Raw genomic sequence first — 18869 nt, 5'->3', positions numbered from 1 at the left:
AATAACAAATAAGTTGAAAGCGTTAGAAGAAGATGGAAAAGATATACATGGTATAATTATGGAGTTAAATGAAATAATTTGCAGTTGTGCAGCATCGTTTAATCTTAATAAAAATGAAAATAAAAACGAGCGATATTTTGATTTGGAGTGTAAGTTAATGAAAGAAAAGGTCAGATATTTATTGAATCTTTTAAAAGAATGTTATAAACCTGAAGACCAAAGTTTAAGATGATCCGAATATAAAGATAAAAGAATATATTACAAAAGGTTAATTAAAAGGAAAAAAAAGAGTTTGAGATTAAGAAGAAACTGGATATTGCAAATTATTTTAGAAATAAAGATTTTAATAATTTTTGGGGTTATATAAGGAATGATATTGGAAATGAAAATGGAAAGACACAGGTGGCTCCAGACACCAACTCATGGCCTGATTACCTAGAAAGCATGGAAGGTGATTGCGTAGAATTACAAGAGGTAACACATACCACAGAGATGGTTGTTTATCCCATGAAGGAACATGATTATGATTTAGTAGAGGAAGTGAGTAATGATGAGGTCAAGATTGTATTCAAGAATTTAAAAGGAGGTTCGGCTGCGGGGGTCTATGGTGTACCAATAAAGTTATTTAAGAATTTTCTTTAAATTTTTATGTCGATAATTGTTTTCCTTTGTAATAAGGTGTTAACTTCAGGACAATGGCCAAATGAGTGGAAGAGATCATTGCTTATGCCGCTTTTTAAGAGAGGTAACCCTAAATTGCACATAAATTATAGTTTAATAGCGCTAGTCCCTGCTTTAAGTAAGATAATGGAGAAAATACTAGATACAAGGCTTTCTAAATGGTTATATAAAAATAATATAATACATGAACAACAAGCAGGTTTCAGAACAGGGTACAGGACGGTAGATACAATATTTCTTTTAAGGGCATTAATTGATAAATGCGGAAAGGGAAAAACTTGTCTTTATGTGGGATTTCTGGACCTCCACAAGGCGTTCGACAGTGTCGACAGAGAGATATTAAAGGATGCCCTGGTTAGAATTGGCCTCCCTCATTTGTTTGTGAGGTTGATAGTGAGTATGTATATTTGTGTGAGTGGAATCGTGTTAGTTGGTAACAGGTTTTCTAGGTTTTTTAATATTAAGCTGGGTGTAAAACAAGGCAGCACTCTTTCTCCTAAGTTGTTTAACATTTTTATAAAGGATGTTGTTGATTATCTAGAGAATAGATGGGCTCCGAATGTTAGTCTAGGGACCCATAAACTATCACTACTACTATTTGCAGATGATATTGCCTGGGTGGCTAGCACACCGCAAGATCTGCAGACGCTTTTGAGTCTTATAGATGATTATTTGCAGATGAAAAAAACTAAGGCTGAATGTTGAAAAGAGTGAAGTTGTTATTTTTAAAAAAAGGAAAACAAGTGGCGATGGTAATTATAAATTTAAATTTAATAATGAGGAACTTAAAGTAAGTAAAAGAATAAAATATTTAGGATTTGTTTTATTGGAAAATGGAAGTTTAAAGAGTCATGTTGATGAAGTAATTAATAGAGGCAAAGTGGCCATGTCTGCAATTTTTAGAAATCCGACGATAATGGGAATCAAAAACCTAAAAATTCATAAAAGAATATTTAATACTAAAATGTTACCAGTATTAGAGTATGGAGCGGAGATTTGGGGCGGAGAAGCGGCACACAAGTTGGAGTCCCTCCAGCTCCAGTATTATAAAAGACTATTTGGATTACATCAGACAACTCATTCACAGGTTCTGAAAGGTGATATGGGCCTGTTTTCGTTAAAACTACGTAGGTCTATTTTGATGCTTAGATTTTGGTTGAAGATCATTAGGTGCAATGAAGACAGACTAGTAAGTGCTGCTTATTATTAGATGTTGAGCTATGATTCGAAAAGGTCGTGGCCATCCCAAATTAGGTCATTACTAGAAAGTGTGGGAATGGCTTACTTATGGAATGACCGGTCTTGGTTCCCCTGATCTACCAACAAATTTAGTAAGCCAGGTACGATTTATCTTAGAGGGTCAAGAAATTCAGTTTTGGCAAGGGCTGGTTTTAAATTCTGGTACATTGAATCATTATAATCAGGTTAAACCTAGTTTTGGAGAGGAAATTTATTTTAAATTCAATTTACCGGCTATGATTTTATGTCGATGGATTCAGCTTAGGGCGAATTGCCTTCCAATCCAGAGTAGACAAATGGTGTTCGACAGGGGGATAGTACATCCTGATGGTCGGTATGTGTGTCCTCTTTGTAGGGATGAGGACGAAGATTTAGCCAATTTTTTCCGAAAGTGCCCGGTGCTCTCTGATTTAAGGGAAAATTAATTACATGGGATTGTTTTGCTGCTTCCAAATATCTTACAAAGTAGTAATCCAACCACAATATTTCGTATTGGTGCGTACATAGAGAAGGGATTAAAAAGAAGGAAATGTTTTCACAATTAATTATTTTTAATTATATGGAATTAAAGTTTTTTTTTTTTGGTATTTTACCAGAAGGTATTTTTTGCTATGTATTCATGTTAATGTGTGTTTGTAATTTGCTCTGTTGTAATTTTTCTATTTTCATATTTTTTGTGTGTATATGGCTCTTGGGCTTTTTGCAATACACGATCTATCTATCTATCTATACTGATATTTAGTAATCAAAATGTTAATATTATTTGATTTATTAAAGTAAAGTTACATATTGTAACTTTATGATTATGATTTATTAAAGTAAAGTTAAAGTTAGTTTTGGGTTTCATTTATTTATCGATGCTGATTTGTGGTATTTTCACGCTTGGTAGATTATTTGATTTTATTTTTGCTCATTTTTCGTTTAATGGAGTTCTTTACTTTTCTTTGAAAAACTATTTTTGTGGAAACAGTTTTTTTAATTAATTTATAAATAAAAAGAATTATAGGAGAGGGAGTTTCTATAGGGTTGTTTCAGGTCATTGCTAAGGTATGTCAAAAAAATTTTGTCCTTTGATTTGGCTTATCTCCTGGTGTCTCTGATTAGTTATGCAATACCTAAAATATTATTCAGAAGTATTCTGTAATTTTTTAATGCTTTTTTTTTAAATTACTAAAAAAGTATCAAATAATTTTTGAAGTTTTGACTTGTTAAAATACACTTTAATGCCAAAAACACTGATGCTTTTCGTTTAGACATTTCACTTGAAATACAAACTCAAATTCATTGAAGTATATCCCATAGGTCCAAGATGCATTTACAGTAGAAGCCTTTGGACATATTTTCCCCTTTAATAAAAATGTTTTTATTGGTTGTAAAATGTTGCACTAAAGATGTAACAAAAACTATTGCATATATTCACCTTCCCTTTGCCCTCTGCAATATAGGAGGGGATTACCTTCTATGCCTTATCTTTCTATAACAGGGCTTGAAACTTCAAAGTGTGGTATAATGCTGAAAATTATTTCTGAAAAACTAGCAAGCACTAAATAAACTGTTTACCAGATTCATGCTGCTAGGGTAAAATTAAGGGTTTCAGCAACAACTTGTTTGCTTCACTCACAAAGGTGTTGCAATTGATCAATTGCTGAAGTTAATGTCCTAAAACTTTCAAAATGGTATATCTCAATAACAATTAATTCTTCAAAAAACAAAATATATTCCTTATGGACAGTCTAATGCCAGCAAAATGCCTTAATGCCAGCAATATTCTCCATTTTTGTAACATTCAATCAATGCTGCACTTTGCCAATAATTGCCAGATATCATTGCATCATATAATTTTTTGTAATTGTTACATACCATTTGTAAGTAAACAAATTATGTTACTTTAAAATGTATTGGAAAAAGTTAAAAAATAAAGGTGGACCAATTACTGCAAGTATGTAGGCCTAACCTTTATCCCACAAAGGGGGAGGGACAAGATTTGCAATTCTTGTAAAGTAGTCATTCTTTGTGGTAGAGGAGAAATCCCCCCAACAGTGAATATATATATATATATATATATATATATATATATATATATATATATATATATATATATATATATATATATATATATATATACATATATATATATATATATATATATATATATATATATATATATATATATATATATATATATATATATATATAACTGTCAGAGCCCGAAGGGTTTTGAGATTATTTGTAATTTGAAGACCAAGCCACCGAAAAGAAGAGATACAGGGAATACAGAAAAAAACACAGTTAAGAGGGAGACTCGCACTCGAATTAAATGAAGTATATTCGCACTTATCAACGTTCAACATAAGCCAAATCCGTCTGAACTAGTCTGAGATCCAGCTGACAGAATGTTAGAGCCCAGCCCTAGAACGACTGACAAGGAGAACATCGTCCGCATAAGCAAGATACGAGGCATCAATTCCATCAGAAATGAAAGTCGAAGGCAAGGAGCAATACATAACTTAAAAATAGTTGGAGAAAGCACACCACCTTGACGGACCCCACGCCGAAGAAACACCTTTGAATCAGAAACTACGCCATTACATTTTACCCGAATAAGAGAGTTAGAATACCAGTATCGTAACAATACCTATCTTTTTTTCAAACGTTGGAATTAGAGAAATGAAGGGGGGGGGGACAGAGAGTCATGCACTGTTTTTTTTTGCCTTCACCTTGCTTTGCAACAAATTATGTGTTGTTTTTCATTTTTTTTTGCCGTCATTATTCATTTCTTTTTATCTGGCTATGTACCTTAACAAGGTATTTTAAGACTCATGAAATTTCAAAATGATGTCCTTATGAATATATTTTTGCAAAAAGAAATTGGTGTGATAAATGTTTAACATCACTTCAGGGAGTATTAATTAGCAACAAAAGAACATTGTATATTTCTAAATTAATTAGCTGATTATCTTGTTGTGGGTAAACCTTCTAATATCAGTAATAAGGAAGGAGAAAAGGAAATCTTTTAGAGAACTATTACTGTCCACAGAACTAGAGAACAGAATATTATGAGGGGGAAAATGTATCTATTTTAAGGCTTTCTTTTTTTGGGGAGGGGGAAGTTGTTTGGCAAATCCGATGGGGGATACTTCAACCAACCTTTATTGAGCTGATCGAAAAGTATCTTGACTTGTTCCTTATGCAAAAGATTTGAGGTTTCCTTGGGAAACATTCCAGATTATTTTCTAAGAATTAATCTGGCACTTATTAAAAACATTAAGTTCATGTGTGTTTGACAAATCTTGGCTGATACAAATTAACCCTGCCAATCAAAATGTACGATAATTTTTTATGCAACCCCTTTGGGTAGGTGGAAGGGGTATATCATCATCTCAAGATATAATATTTTAATATTATAGTAAAATTTGGTTTTAAGGGCTAAGTTTGTAATCTTTCATATAGTTTGATAAATCCTGCCCCTACTTTTGGCTTAACCTAAAGACTTTCAAAGCAATTAATTCTCACCAAGAAAATGTCTTTGCAGTAGATACACATAAGGGTAGGGACAGGCTAAATTGTCATCTTATCACAGAAATAAGCATGTAAATTAGGTTCTGAGGTAATAGGTTCCTCTAAAGCACTTGTGGTCCCTCATCTAAATGTATGACCCTTCTTTATGTATATTGATATCTTTCAGATACTCTTTGGTCCTGAGATATTCTATGGGAGCTAGTCCATTCCAATTCTGAATGGTTTGTGGAAGTGAGTGTGCAGTTGTCTATTATGGTTTATAAACTTATTTTTGTTGTTTTTCAAGACAGTGACAGTTAAAATTGTACATTTTTAGGGAATCTCTATTGCATTGTTATGTTATAGATTCAGAAAGTTCAAAATTTCTTCCAGTTATTTCAAAGAGGTATTTTAAGCTGGGAAGTCTTACCAATTCTGTAAGTAGAAGTGACTGGGATTCATCTGAGAATCCAGAGATGGCTGAAGAGATGACCTTTACTGAGCTTTCGGCTGTCAAGCTGGGTGAGTAGATTTTTTTATATCTAATTTCTGTAACAGGTTAAGGGTTGGATGAATGATTTAGTGTTTTGCTTCATTTTTTGCTGGTTTTACTGAAAAGCTATTGAAAGTAAAGAACAAATGTTTTTTTTGTGCATACAAAGAGAAAAATTACAAGGCAAACTTGAAACATTTCAAAGTGTTTCCTTTATAAAGAGTTGAACCATTTTGGGTAGGTGTTGATGGGTTCTGTATGCCTAGGATACCCTCGTAATGTCATGCTTTTAATTTGCCGATGATTCTATATACTTTCTGTATACTTAGGATGTTTAGGATGACTAGACAGTTTTGGGTCTCTCCATTGCCGAAGTCTAATTATGCTAACGTGTCTGGATTTGGTTTGCGTATAATAATAATTTAATCAATTTTTTTTTTTTTTTTTATCGGATTTTTATCTTTTGACTTTTCCCTCTGCTTATTGAGCTATTTCTATCTATAGTCTATTTTGATGGCGTTTATATTAGCTTAAAGCATACTAATAATGAGTTCTTTAAATGACTTAGCTTAGCTGTCTGTTTTCTTAGGGACTTGCGTTCCTGTTGATGAATGGGGTTTTATTCAAATTTTTGGTAAATCCAAGGGAAAAACATTCAATAAATTCGGTCTTCTCTTATGGATACTTAAACTAAAAAAAAAAAAAAAAAAAAAAAAATCTGATTATTAACTGATTAAGTCTTCTTCGTTTAACCCTTAAGAGCACTTCCTCAATTTAAGCTTTTTGAATGACACGTTTGGTTTTGCTAATTTTTTCTTAATGAAGATTGGAAAGACATGTTTCTTTTTTTTTTATACACGCTTTTATGTTATACCTGCAGACAGGGAAGGACGGGGGTATCTCTTAAAAAAAATCTACGCAAATCCTCTCCTCCTACCATCAGCTAAGAAAACTCATTTAACTGTTTAAGGCCTCAGATATTTTTTTTTATATCAAACAGGGACACCACAAACAACTTTTCCGTAACTACTTGTACTGTAAATCTGAAAATATCCTCCTTATCCATAATTTTTTCCCTTTTTTCCAGATGTAATTATCGCTTCAGATCTTTTGATTTCTTTTTAATTTTCGTTTGATATATTGTATTCAATTGTTTTTCAAGGGCTTGTTTTCTTTTTTTGCGAGTTGTTGCTTTATTTGATTTGTCAGAGTGTTTTTGTAGCTTTATTTACTTATCTTTTATGCTCTATAAGTTTGAGGGAAATAAATACATATGAATAAATAAATATGGAAAAAAATGAATGAATAAATAAAAGAAATAAATCAATGCAAATAAGGGAAGCAAATAAATACAGGGACGCATGTCATGACGATGTTGGGCGTTTTATTTGCTATGTTAGAACAAATCGAACTATTGTGACATTATTGTTTTTATAACGAACTATTGAAACAATCCTAAGAGTCTAATTGAAACAAAACAAAAATTATTGAAATAATCCTAAGAATCTATTCAACAAAGCATCAGCCCAAAGTCGTTGTGACACACGTGTCTTTATTTATTTCCTTCCTTTATTTGTATTTATTTGTGTTTTTTTTCTTACATACACTTTTATTTGCATATTTTGTTGATTTATATATTTATTTGTTATACATTTTGTATTTATTTATTTTCCACAATATCATACATTGTAAAAGATAAGTGAAAAAATTACAAAAACACTCAAACAAATGAAATAAAAAACGACATGAAATAAGAAATTATATATATGTATATATATATATATATATATATATATATATATATATATATATATATATATATATATATATATATATATATATATATATATATATATATATATATATATATATATATATATATTATATATATATATATAATCAAACATGTCTTTCCAATCTTAAGTAAGAAAAAATTAGTAATACCACACTTTCATTCAGAAAGCTTTCATTGAGGGTTAGGGCTTTCATTGCGGGTGTTTAAATGGGTTGAATAAAAAAAGACTCAGAAAAAAAGTACATAATCAGTGAATTGTATGAATTTTTTGTTTTTTTTGCGGGGCGGGGTTGAAAGTGAGGTTCAGAGGTCATCCCCCTGCATGCATACCTACAAATCATGATTTTCATGCTGTACGTCAAAAGGGGACCTGTTAAAAGATGTTTATTGTTATTATGTTCTACCTTCTTCGAATTTGGTTGTCCTGTTTAGTACCTGTGTCTCACCAGAAACAAGACATCGGAAATTGAAAATAGTCTATTCCAAAAGAGTTCTAATTGCACTGTGTAAAAAAAAAAAAAACATTTAAAAAAAATTGTCCAGGGTTTTCCACCTGAATTAGGCTAATTTTGATGCTCTGAGTCCAAAAATGACATTGGTTTTGTTCTTTAATTATACAAATTGAAAATCCTTGTGAAATCCTCCATTTGGCGCATGTCCCGATGGAACCTTTCTCCCTGCTCATTGCTCATTACCCCAAGGTTTTCAGGAAACTTCTTTATGTGTGAGAACAGGAAGTGAATCTTTATGCTCATCAAATTCCCGAGTTTTTGGAAGGCCTTTATAATGCTGCTAACGAGTATGGAGTGGTTTGCTGCCTTCGTGTTCCCTAGGAAGCTGTTCACCACCTATAGAAACGATTTCCACGTGGCGCACTCTAGCGTGTTCATTGAGTTTTGGAAATCTGGATCCTTTATTAGTTGCCGTATCGGCTGACTACCGATAATGCTGGCCTTCAACTTCTCAATGGTCAGTCGAGGAAAGGCTTGGCACAGGTAGTTGAAGCACCTCCCATCTTTGTCCAGAGTGCTTGAACATTTTCATTAATCTAACTTTTATGTGTAGCGGATGGATTAATATCTTCTCCCGGTCAACAAGAGGTTCGTTTATGATGTTTCTCACCCCAGGCACTAACGACTGCCGCGCCAGCAGCTCTTTCTTCATATAGTGCTGGGCTCTGTCTTGACTGTCCCACATACATATAAAGCATGGGTACTTCGTGAACCTGGGCTGCTGACCAAGTAGAAAGTTCAACGTCTTGAAATCGACGCAGATGGTCCATTGATGTTGCTCATATTGGATTTTGTCAAGCACGTACTTCACTGCTTCATATTTTTCTTTGAGAGTTGTGGAGTGCGCAAGAGGGATTGAGGCGAACTGGTTCCCACCGTGGAGGAGCACACACTTCAAAGAGCACTTGTTGCTGTCAATAAAAAGTCGCTAATCTCTCGGATCCCATTTTTGAGTGCCGAGCTTACCAAGAAGACCGACGACATCTTGGTAGTACACGAGGTCTTCCTCCTGGCAAAAGTAGCTCATGTAGTCCTCATGCCTTCTACGAAAGAAAGTGATGTGCGGGTCCTCACCAAGTAAATTTTATCTCTTTGAGTCTGGAGGCCATCAGCTCGGAGGAAGTTTTCGGCAAGCTGAGATCCCAAACCAGATCATTAAGTTCACATTGTGAAAACGGCTGCGGACCATATTGTGCTTTATACCCCTCTTCTGTATATCCTCCCTTGCTTGAACTGGTGGTCTCGTCGTCACTGTCGAGAAGCTCTGTAAACACTGGGACAGCGGGCAGATGGAAGGTGGGAGTACTAGAGGCTGTGCCGATTCTTCCGGTTGATGCCAGTAGTATTGATGGCGCAGAAGTAACAATCCAATGCATGGTCCAACGGTCCCTCCAAACCATCAGAATCCCAAGTTTCAGTGAAGTTTTCGTGCCCTTCGTCTGCAGTCGTCTGCCACTGCCGGAGGTATTCAACCCACGTCTTGCACACCGTGTGCGGTGCCTAGGAATTATCCTGGTAACTCAGCTTGACTTCAAAGTAAGCCTTGTAGGTGCGCTTTACAAATCCTGTTATGTTCTTCCTGTCCACTGACAGCGTGTAATCTCCGCAGATGTAGCAGGCAGGATTATTCCTGCACGACCGTCGTGCCGAAGCCATATCAATCAACGAAAAGAAATAGAAAAACGCAGGTTAATGTCTGGCAATGAAATTTTGAATAAATTTGACTGGCTAAGGGTTATTAAATAACCTTGTATTCACGCATGCTAGTATGCAGCTACTTTCGATAAATAAGTTAATGTTTTAATTCGATATATTCTTCAACAAAGATATGATTGAACTCAAAACCCCCTGATATTAGCATATGTATAGCTTGTCAGGCTGGCATATGGCTGTATTTCAAAAAGTTGACGTGATAGAGCAAAATGAATGTGATAATCGAACTCAGAACACCAAAATTAGTCTGAATAAGTTGAGAAACTCCTGACGATTTTTTGGCTGTTATCCAGTGTTATTATTAGAAGTCTAAGAAAGACTTCTAATAATTATTTGCTCTTCGTTTATGCTTTATGAAGTTGTTTTTCAATAGAAACAAAACGATATAAAGTTCCCATAGATTTTGATCTGGAATGCCTTTAGTCCAACTTTCATTATCACATTCATCCTCTCTATAAAGACAACCTCGCAACTATTAGACTATCTAGAAAGAATTTCAGCATACTTTTACTTCAAGAGAACTTCACTTCGGCAGCAGAAAAATACCACAGTGTCTTTATACAGTATTTTATTCATTATTTTGAGCATTGATTTTGTTGCTTGAAGTTTTCTCTATATATCTTAGTGGATGGATTTTAAAGCAGCACTTGCTACTTTAAAATTCTATTTTTGCTGTTGTTATGGTTTCTTGCATTATTTTGTTTGTTATTTGTTGTTGAAAAACAAGGATGAACTTTGCGGATCATGGATACCACAGTGTCTTTATACAGTATTTTATTCATTATTTTGAGCATTGATTTTGTTGCTTGACGTTTTCTCTATATATCTTAGTGGATGGATCTTAAAGCAGCACTTGCTACTTTAAAATTATATTTTTGCTGTTGTTATGGTTTCTTGCATTATTTTGTTTGTTATTTGTTGTTGAAAAACAAGGATGAACTGTGCGGATCATGGATACCATAGTGTCTTTATGCAGTATTTTATTCATTATTTTGAGCATTGATTTTGTTGCTTGACGTTTTCTCTATATATCTTAGTGGATGGATTTTAAAGCAGCACTTGCTACTTTAAAATTCTATTTTTGCTGTTGTTATGGTTTCTTGCATTATTTTGTTTGTTATTTGTTGTTGAAAAACAAGGATGAACTGTGCGGGTCATGGATACCATAGTGTCTTTATACAGTATTTTATTCATTATTTTGAGCATTGATTTTGTTGCTTGACGTTTTCTCTATATATCTAAGTGGATGGATTTTAAAGCAGCACTTGCTACTTTAAAATTATATTTTTGCTGTTATTATGGTTTCTTGCATTATTTTGTTTGTTATTTGTTGTTGAAAAACAAGGATGAACTGTGCGGGTCATGGATACCATAGTGTCTTTATTCAGTATTTTATTCATTATTTTGAGCATTGATTTTGTTGCTTGACGTTTTCTCTATATATCTTAGTGGATGGATTTTAAAGCAGCACTTGCTACTTTAAAATTCTATTTTTGCTGTTGTTATGGTTTCTTGCATTATTTTGTTTGTTATTTTTTGTTGAAAAACAAGGATGAACTGTGCGGATCATGGATACCACAGTGTCTTTATACAGTATTTTATTCATTATTTTGAGCATTGATTTTGTTGCTTGACGTTTTCTCTATATATCTTAGTGGATGGATTTTAAAGCAGCACTTGCTACTTTAAAATTATATTTTTGCTGTTATTATGGTTTCTTGCATTATTTTGTTTGTTATTTGTTGTTGAAAAACAAGGATGAACTGTGCGGATCATGGATACCATAGTGTCTTTATGCAGTATTTTATTCATTATTTTGAGCATTGATTTTGTTGCTTGACGTTTTCTCTATATATCTTAGTGGATGGATTTTAAAGCAGCACTTGCTACTTTAAAATTCTATTTTTGCTGTTGTTATGGTTTCTTGCATTATTTTGTTTGTTATTTTTTGTTGAAAAACAAGGATGAACTGTGCGGGTCATGGATACCATAGTGTCTTTATACAGTATTTTATTCATTATTTTGAGCATTGATTTTGTTGCTTGACGTTTTCTCTATATATCTTAGTGGATGGATATTAAAGCAGCACTTGCTACTTTAAAATTCTATTTTTGCTGTTGTTATGGTTTCTTGCATTATTTTGTTTGTTATTTGTTGTTGAAAAACAAGGATGAACTGTGCGGATCATGGATACCATAGTGTCTTTATACAGTATTTTATTCATTATTTTGAGCATTGATTTTGTTGCTTGACGTTTTCTCTATATATCTTAGTGGATGGATCTTAAAGCAGCACTTGCTACTTTAAAATTATATTTTTGCTGTTATTATGGTTTCTTGCATTATTTTGTTTGTTATTTTTTGTTGAAAAACAAGGATGAACTGTGCGGATCATGGATACCATAGTGTCTTTATCCAGTATTTTATTCATTATTTTGAGCATTGATTTTGTTGCTTGACGTTTTCTCTATATATCTTAGTGGATGGATCTTAAAGCAGCACTTGCTACTTTAAAATTATATTTTTGCTGTTATTATGGTTTCTTGCATTATTTTGTTTGTTATTTGTTGTTGAAAAACAAGGATGAACTGTGCGGATCATGGATACCATAGTGTCTTTATGCAGTATTTTATTCATTATTTTGAGCATTGATTTTGTTGCTTGACGTTTTCTCTATATATCTTAGTGGATGGATTTTAAAGCAGCACTTGCTACTTTAAAATTCTATTTTTGCTGTTGTTATGGTTTCTTGCATTATTTTGTTTGTTATTTGTTGTTGAAAAACAAGGATGAACTGTGCGGATCATGGATACCATAGTGTCTTTATACAGTATTTTATTCATTATTTTGAGCATTGATTTTGTTGCTTGACGTTTTCTCTATATATCTTAGTGGATGGATCTTAAAGCAGCACTTGCTACTTTAAAATTCTATTTTTGCTGTTGTTGTGGTTTCTTGCATTATTTTGTTTGTTATTTGTTGTTGAAAAATAAGGATGAACTGTGCGGATCATGGATACCATAGTGTCTTTATGCAGTATTTTATTCGTTCACTTTATTCCTTGACGTTTTCCATATATCTTAGTATTTTGACCCTGAAACAGCAGTTACCACTTTGGATTTTTGTTGTTGTTATTTTTATATCTCCTTACATAATTTGATTTATGTTTTGTTGTTGACATACTCGTGTTAGCTTGAAGCTTTTTTAGTGAATGAACATATTCTATTCGAAACCCAATTTGTTATGTTGGTTATCATGTCGCTTTAATTTGTTTTTCAGAAGGCGAAGATGAATTGTGTGGATCTACAATTTCAATTCAAGTACCTAGCTATGAAGACATTCCGAATTATGATTCTCCTTTCTTATCTTTTGCACAGCTAGAGTCTGATTATCCTTCACTAGATTCTGCTGCTAAAGCTGAAAAAGGTGCGTGCTCAGATATATATAAGGACTGCCAAAAATTTGAGAGGGTTTCAGAATTTTGTTTTAAATTGTAATCCATAGTAATAAAACTGGCAATTATTTTAAATGTTAAAGCAAACCTTACTCTCAACGCGAGGTGGGTTGCTTATTGCTTATGGGCTGGATGATGTCAAAGATATAGCCAGATAGATAGGCCAATTGTTAGACCTGATTACTAAAAATAAAATATATTATAAATATTTTTTTTATTTGTAATAGTGAGAAATGGAAAAATTGTAGTTGAATAAAATCTTGAATTGCTGAGATTTCGAGGAATTAATATCATTATATATTAAATATTTATTTTAGTTTCATAACTTCTTTCCAGTTATCTTGATTATGATAGTGATTTATTTTTTATTTTTCGTCAATGTTTGAAAAATAAAGCACACACTTCAAAATTTTTATAGTTTTCAATGAAACGCAAATGACTCAATAGACTCTAAAACTTTTACGTTTAAGGTAGAGGGAGGGGACAGTAGCCAAAATCCTGTTTTAAGTAATGTTTAGCTCTTTTTAGGTTTGACTTGGTTATTCAATTTAATTTTTACTCCTTCTAAGTTCATTTATTCATCTAGGGTAAAGGCACCGATGATTCGACAGTTTTTGTAAAAAAACACTTTTTCTACTCAAGAAGGCTTAATCTAAGAATTTTGGTTTGAAAAGGGTCTGAGCGTCTAGGAAAAACATCTAGGAATCTAACCGTTTGATTAGCAATTTGAAGTTTTATCAGAAAAGGGTACAAAACTCCGATTTTCTGAAATCGGAGCGTTTTCACCTACAAATTCGACACAAAAAAACAAACCTGTTTTCGACGCAAGTCGGAACCCAATTCGACACGTGTCGAAATACTTGGGTAATGCTTGTGGGCAGAACCTGGCATATTCGACGTGCCTATTCTTATTACTTCGTTTCTTCGTTTCTCTTCAACTTCGTTTAATTTGTAAAAGTATAAAACACCATTCAGATAGTAGAAGCAATAAAACCGACAAAAGTTTGTCAAAAATAGGAACAAACGTGGATAATCACATGGAGTGTAGGCCCAATCGTGTGACCTAGGTCACATGACTTCTTTTTTTCAGTGTTGCCTATATGCTATAGGAATAGCATCTCCAAACGCTATCTGGAACGGACTGCTTCCTGTCAGCTTTAACGGCCCAGCAAAGATTTCTTCATTGTTCACAGTGTAAATGTCGTCAACATTCGGCCATTTCAAAGTATGATCTGCCATTTTAATCCACTTCAAAAATTTTAGTTTTGACTGTGCTTCGTCTGTAAAGTCCAGAATCACCCTCCCCCCCCCCAAAAAAAAGTGATAGTGACGCCCCTGCTCCTAGCTTCTAATTAGCTTTTCTACTACCGTTTAGTGTTACGTATTGGCATTTTGCCCTTAATAGTTTTCGTTTTTGTTATTTCATGATTAATAACGGGGTGGTCTATTAAATAGGGTGCTTTATCTCTCATTTATAATAATAGCTTTATTTCCGCCAAAATTGACGATAGCATATAAATATCTTTCGACTGATCATTCAATACGCTGTAGCATCTTCTGCATGTTTAAGCGCCTCCAAATGCTCAAATTCTCAGTTTTTAGAATTCGGTAAAATAGTCTAATCTAGTCAAGTGAAATTTAAAAGGGTTAAAACATATATATCGTTTTTTGTCAGTTTAACTACGAGTAGAATTTCCTAAATTAAACGATAACTAATCCGATAATTAATCCGAATGAGAAACTTAGCAATTCAATACAACAAAATTCTCGTACTTATCTAGCTTATCAGCAAAATCAAGAAGGGCAAGTAGTAAGTTTTGTTTTGGATGAAGCACGCTGACGTGAAGCGAATGCCTCGCAATAACAGCCGATTTAACTTTTAAAAAGTAGAATTTTGTCACGAAGCAGCAATTTTTATTTATACTAAAACTGTCAATTCAAATGTATTTTAGCTGTTTTTCATTCCTTTTTTTGCGCCATACCCAGTTTCTAGGGTGAGAATATAACAAGAGGTATAAATAATGGTGAGCGGCCGCCTAGCAAAAATGGCTGGGCCTTAGGAGAGCATTTAATGCTCTTTCATTCTCTTAAGCCATAAATCATGTCTGATAAATCAGGCTGTAGTCCCTGTAGTCATCTCTGAAGTCCTAGCCTGCCCCCCCCCCTCCTTGAATGACACCTCTATATCTATAATTGTTTGTTATAGGCTCGGTTATATGATTTTCCCCACAAAATTTGCGATTTATAAATTAATTCTAAGTTGTAGTGCGAAATTAAGATCTTACTTATGTAGGCTAAACTTTAGTTCGCATGGAATTTATTGCATGAAGGAAAGGCTATAAGTTTATATTAGTCAAACCATAAATGGCAAAATTACACACCTCACTTGGGCCAGCTTCTGTTGCTGCCTTGGTTGCTGCTACACTATCCACCAACTTAGCTTTTTTAGCCGGTTGACTAGATAAACAAAATATCGATTATTTTTCTCTGACTCATCGCACACTCTTATTCAACAAATTAATTCATTCAATACTATCTTTACTTGACAATGCTAGAGAAAAAACGAGGGCTACGCGTCATTTCGTATAAGATTTTGTATTCGATAAAATTTGTATTTTTTATTCGGATGAAGGATAAATAAGGGTATAATCTAAAATATCTGGGGGGGGCAAAATCAGGTCTGGAGGGGGGGGGGGGCAAAACGAGGTCGGGGGAGGGGGCAACTGCCCCCCCTTCCCCATAGCAATTTACGCCCCTGCATGGTATGACGCCAAGCGGCAGTTCCTCAGATGATGGAAAAATCCAGTGTCTGTAAGTAAAACTATCAAAGTTTAAAAAAAAACGTTTTGTTTAAATGTTCTTTCATCCGAAATATTATTAGAAATTATAATCATCAAAATCTCTTGTTGCACAGAAAGCACCTGTAAATTTAACAGCTATGATGCCTATGGTTTCGTCAGTGGATCCTGGCCTTTCGACACCTATTATTTCTCATCTGTTTTACATGTTCAGTGAAGTTTCGACAAAGTCACCTATATTTCGACAGGGCCTGTTGCTATGTGTCCAAAATTTCGACAAGATTACTACAAGATATTCGCCAAAGAAATAAAATCTCTTGATAAAAGCTAATATTTACATTTGAGTATGACTGAGAGGACATATTTAGTGTGCTTGGTATTCCGCGACATTAGAGAAGAATTTTTGACACTTTGAACGTGGTTTCAACAATATACTTTTTATTGTCATTTTCAATTGATTTTATCAAGAAAAAAGTTACTTTGACGGCATTTCAGAAAATATCAGATGTATTTTGACACATTGCCGCTTATCCCAACTTTGTCTTGCAATGTATAACCAAGTAATGACAGTTTGAACATTACATACCTGAAAAATTGTCGTGAGCTCCTCTTGTGTCGAAAACAGGAAACTGACCAAATTGAATGTTCTTTTCTTATCTGGGTTACCGGATAGTGTGGCCACGTTTTGCACTAACGAAATATAACGACGGCTCCAATAGATGGCGCTCTAAGTCACGGCTAAGCAGAGCTATCCCGTTTTGAAGGAAAATTTCGACACTGGTTCCGAAATTGCACTGTCGAATCATCAGTGCCTTTACCCATAATATATACTGACTCACCTAATAATAGAAGGTCATCAGCGTGTGAAATATGACTGATATCAAGTCCATCTAGAGTGACCATAGGATGCAAAATCGTTGTAGCCGAGCGAAGAACTACATTGAAAATTATAGGACTAATCACTGACCCCTGTTTAACCCCTCCCCTAATGGGTATCTTGTTCGAAGTTAAACGGCCAACTCTCATTCGAGTGGTAGAATTTTAATACCATGACCAAAGAGACTTGCAAATGAATGGATTCACCCCGGATTTCAAGAGAGACAAAATGAATTGGGAGTGCAATATGGAGTCAAATGCTCCAGATATATCGAGTGTACAAGCGAATAATTCTGTCTTGGAGTACTCTTACTGACGAAGAATTGAAAGAATTGTTCCGTGAGCATTCTGAACACCAAGACCTCTGCGGAACCTGAACTGATTGTCCACCATATTTGTTCTATCATAAGCCTGGTTAAAAATGATTTTTCTAAAAGCTTCCCAAGAATCGAAAAACTGTAATAGGCCTGTAGGAAGAGTAAACAGAAGTGTCTTTACCTCGTTTTGGAATACAAGAAGTTAGGCCCTCACAAAATTACTTTGGTACATAATTCTGAGACAAAGCAGCTTGAAATAATAAAGAAAGATGTAAGAAAAGCTTGGGAGAGCCATGCTTCAAATGTTCGCACATGATCCCATCAAGACCCACAGACATACAAGATTTCAGTAGTCGGACCCAGTTTTTAGTATCAGGAGGTGAAACTGTAATAAAATTGCTATGGGAGTTTAAATCACGAAAATGTGTTAACAGTTTTGATTTAAAGATGTTGTCTTGAGGAGAAGGGTCAGTTGCAAAAACTTAGATAAATATTTGATCCAATCGTCCATTGAAACAACGTCTGGAAAAAAGGTTGGAAGGGATGTCAATTTAGAGACGTAGTGCCATAAATGGGAAGGGGTTAAGGGGTAGTGCCATAATATAGAGATTAGATGATAGCTCAGGGTTTTGATGCTTTTTCCACAAAGGGATGAGCTTGCGGAATTTATTCTTTGTATATTTTGTAAGATGGAAAAGGACCCCTGACCGTAGCTTATCAGTCTCAATCCACACATTACGCCAAAACAGTGACGTTCTTTTGCCTTTTTAAGGTCTGGGTACGTATACCAGCCTATTTTCTTCGCAACCCTACTTATTCTTCCAAGAGGAAGGTAAGCAGTGACTGCGATTTTTAGAACGTGAATTATCTGGGCCAGATAAAGCTCAAGGTCTGGGAGATCAGATGAAGGAGAAGTGGCTAGAAGATGGAAGGGAACTTTAATTATATCTAGTAGAGAATCTAGAGTAAGCTGATAATCATAGTAGAGGAGGGGGTACCAGCGCGATCCCTCATCCCTGCTGCCATCTACAATTTAGTTTAATGCTCCTTTCAGAGAATGTTGAGGGGAGTGTTGAACTAAATCAAAACATTTTATGTGTATACGGACTGCCAAAAGGGTGTAACACAAGAATAAGTGAGTATAGGCCTACTAATTTGGAAAATTCAGGAAATGATAAGGGAGATGATCAAAGAGGCAATATTTGCATGCTACCAATGCTACTACAACTAACACCACTACTACTACCACACTACCCCATTCATAGTACTGAAAGGAAAATTGAACAAGATCAAAAGACGCTGTGTGCATACACTCTGTCAAAACAGTGCATCTGGAGAATTGATTTATGTATTAAGTTGGAACTTTCATATAATGTTTAAAGGAGGAGGTCTTCTCATCGAAAGGGGATATGTGCACACTACTACTAACACTACCGTTACTGCTACATTTACTACTGATACTACTACTACAACTAATTCTACTACTACTTCTAT

The 18869-nt window shown here is 34.2% G+C and overlaps 1 protein-coding gene across 1 annotated transcript; it reads left to right on the top strand.

Moving 5' to 3' along the window:
• The first annotated feature begins 684 nt into the window (after nucleotides 1-684).
• Nucleotides 685-14600, top strand: LOC148938951 (uncharacterized). The gene is made up of 4 exons (XM_089107378.1): nucleotides 685-745; nucleotides 5812-5940; nucleotides 13210-13356; nucleotides 14475-14600. The coding sequence occupies exons 1-4, from the start codon at nucleotides 727-729 to the stop codon at nucleotides 14543-14545; spliced, it is 366 nt and encodes a 121-aa protein (XP_088963504.1). The 5' UTR covers nucleotides 685-726; the 3' UTR covers nucleotides 14546-14600.
• The last annotated feature ends 4269 nt before the right edge of the window (nucleotides 14601-18869 follow it).

Source organism: Artemia sp. Qi Xiang Cuo, unplaced genomic scaffold (genome assembly GCF_049724085.1).
Source record: "Artemia sp. Qi Xiang Cuo unplaced genomic scaffold, ASM4972408v1 HiC_scaffold_23, whole genome shotgun sequence".
NCBI classification, from domain to species: Eukaryota; Metazoa; Arthropoda; class Branchiopoda; order Anostraca; family Artemiidae; genus Artemia; species Artemia sp. Qi Xiang Cuo.
The sequence above is the reverse complement of the archived record's forward strand: the minus strand, read 5'-3'. Positions and strand labels throughout refer to the sequence as shown.

Bases quoted from the DNA above. Each gene is read 5' to 3' on its own strand.
- LOC148938951 (XM_089107378.1), top strand. The intron at 5,941-13,209 runs GTGAGTAGATTT...TTTGTTTTTCAG, and splicing joins GCTTTCGGCTGTCAAGCTGG to AAGGCGAAGATGAATTGTGT. The intron at 13,357-14,474 runs GTGCGTGCTCAG...TCTTTTTTTCAG, and splicing joins TGCTGCTAAAGCTGAAAAAG to TGTTGCCTATATGCTATAGG.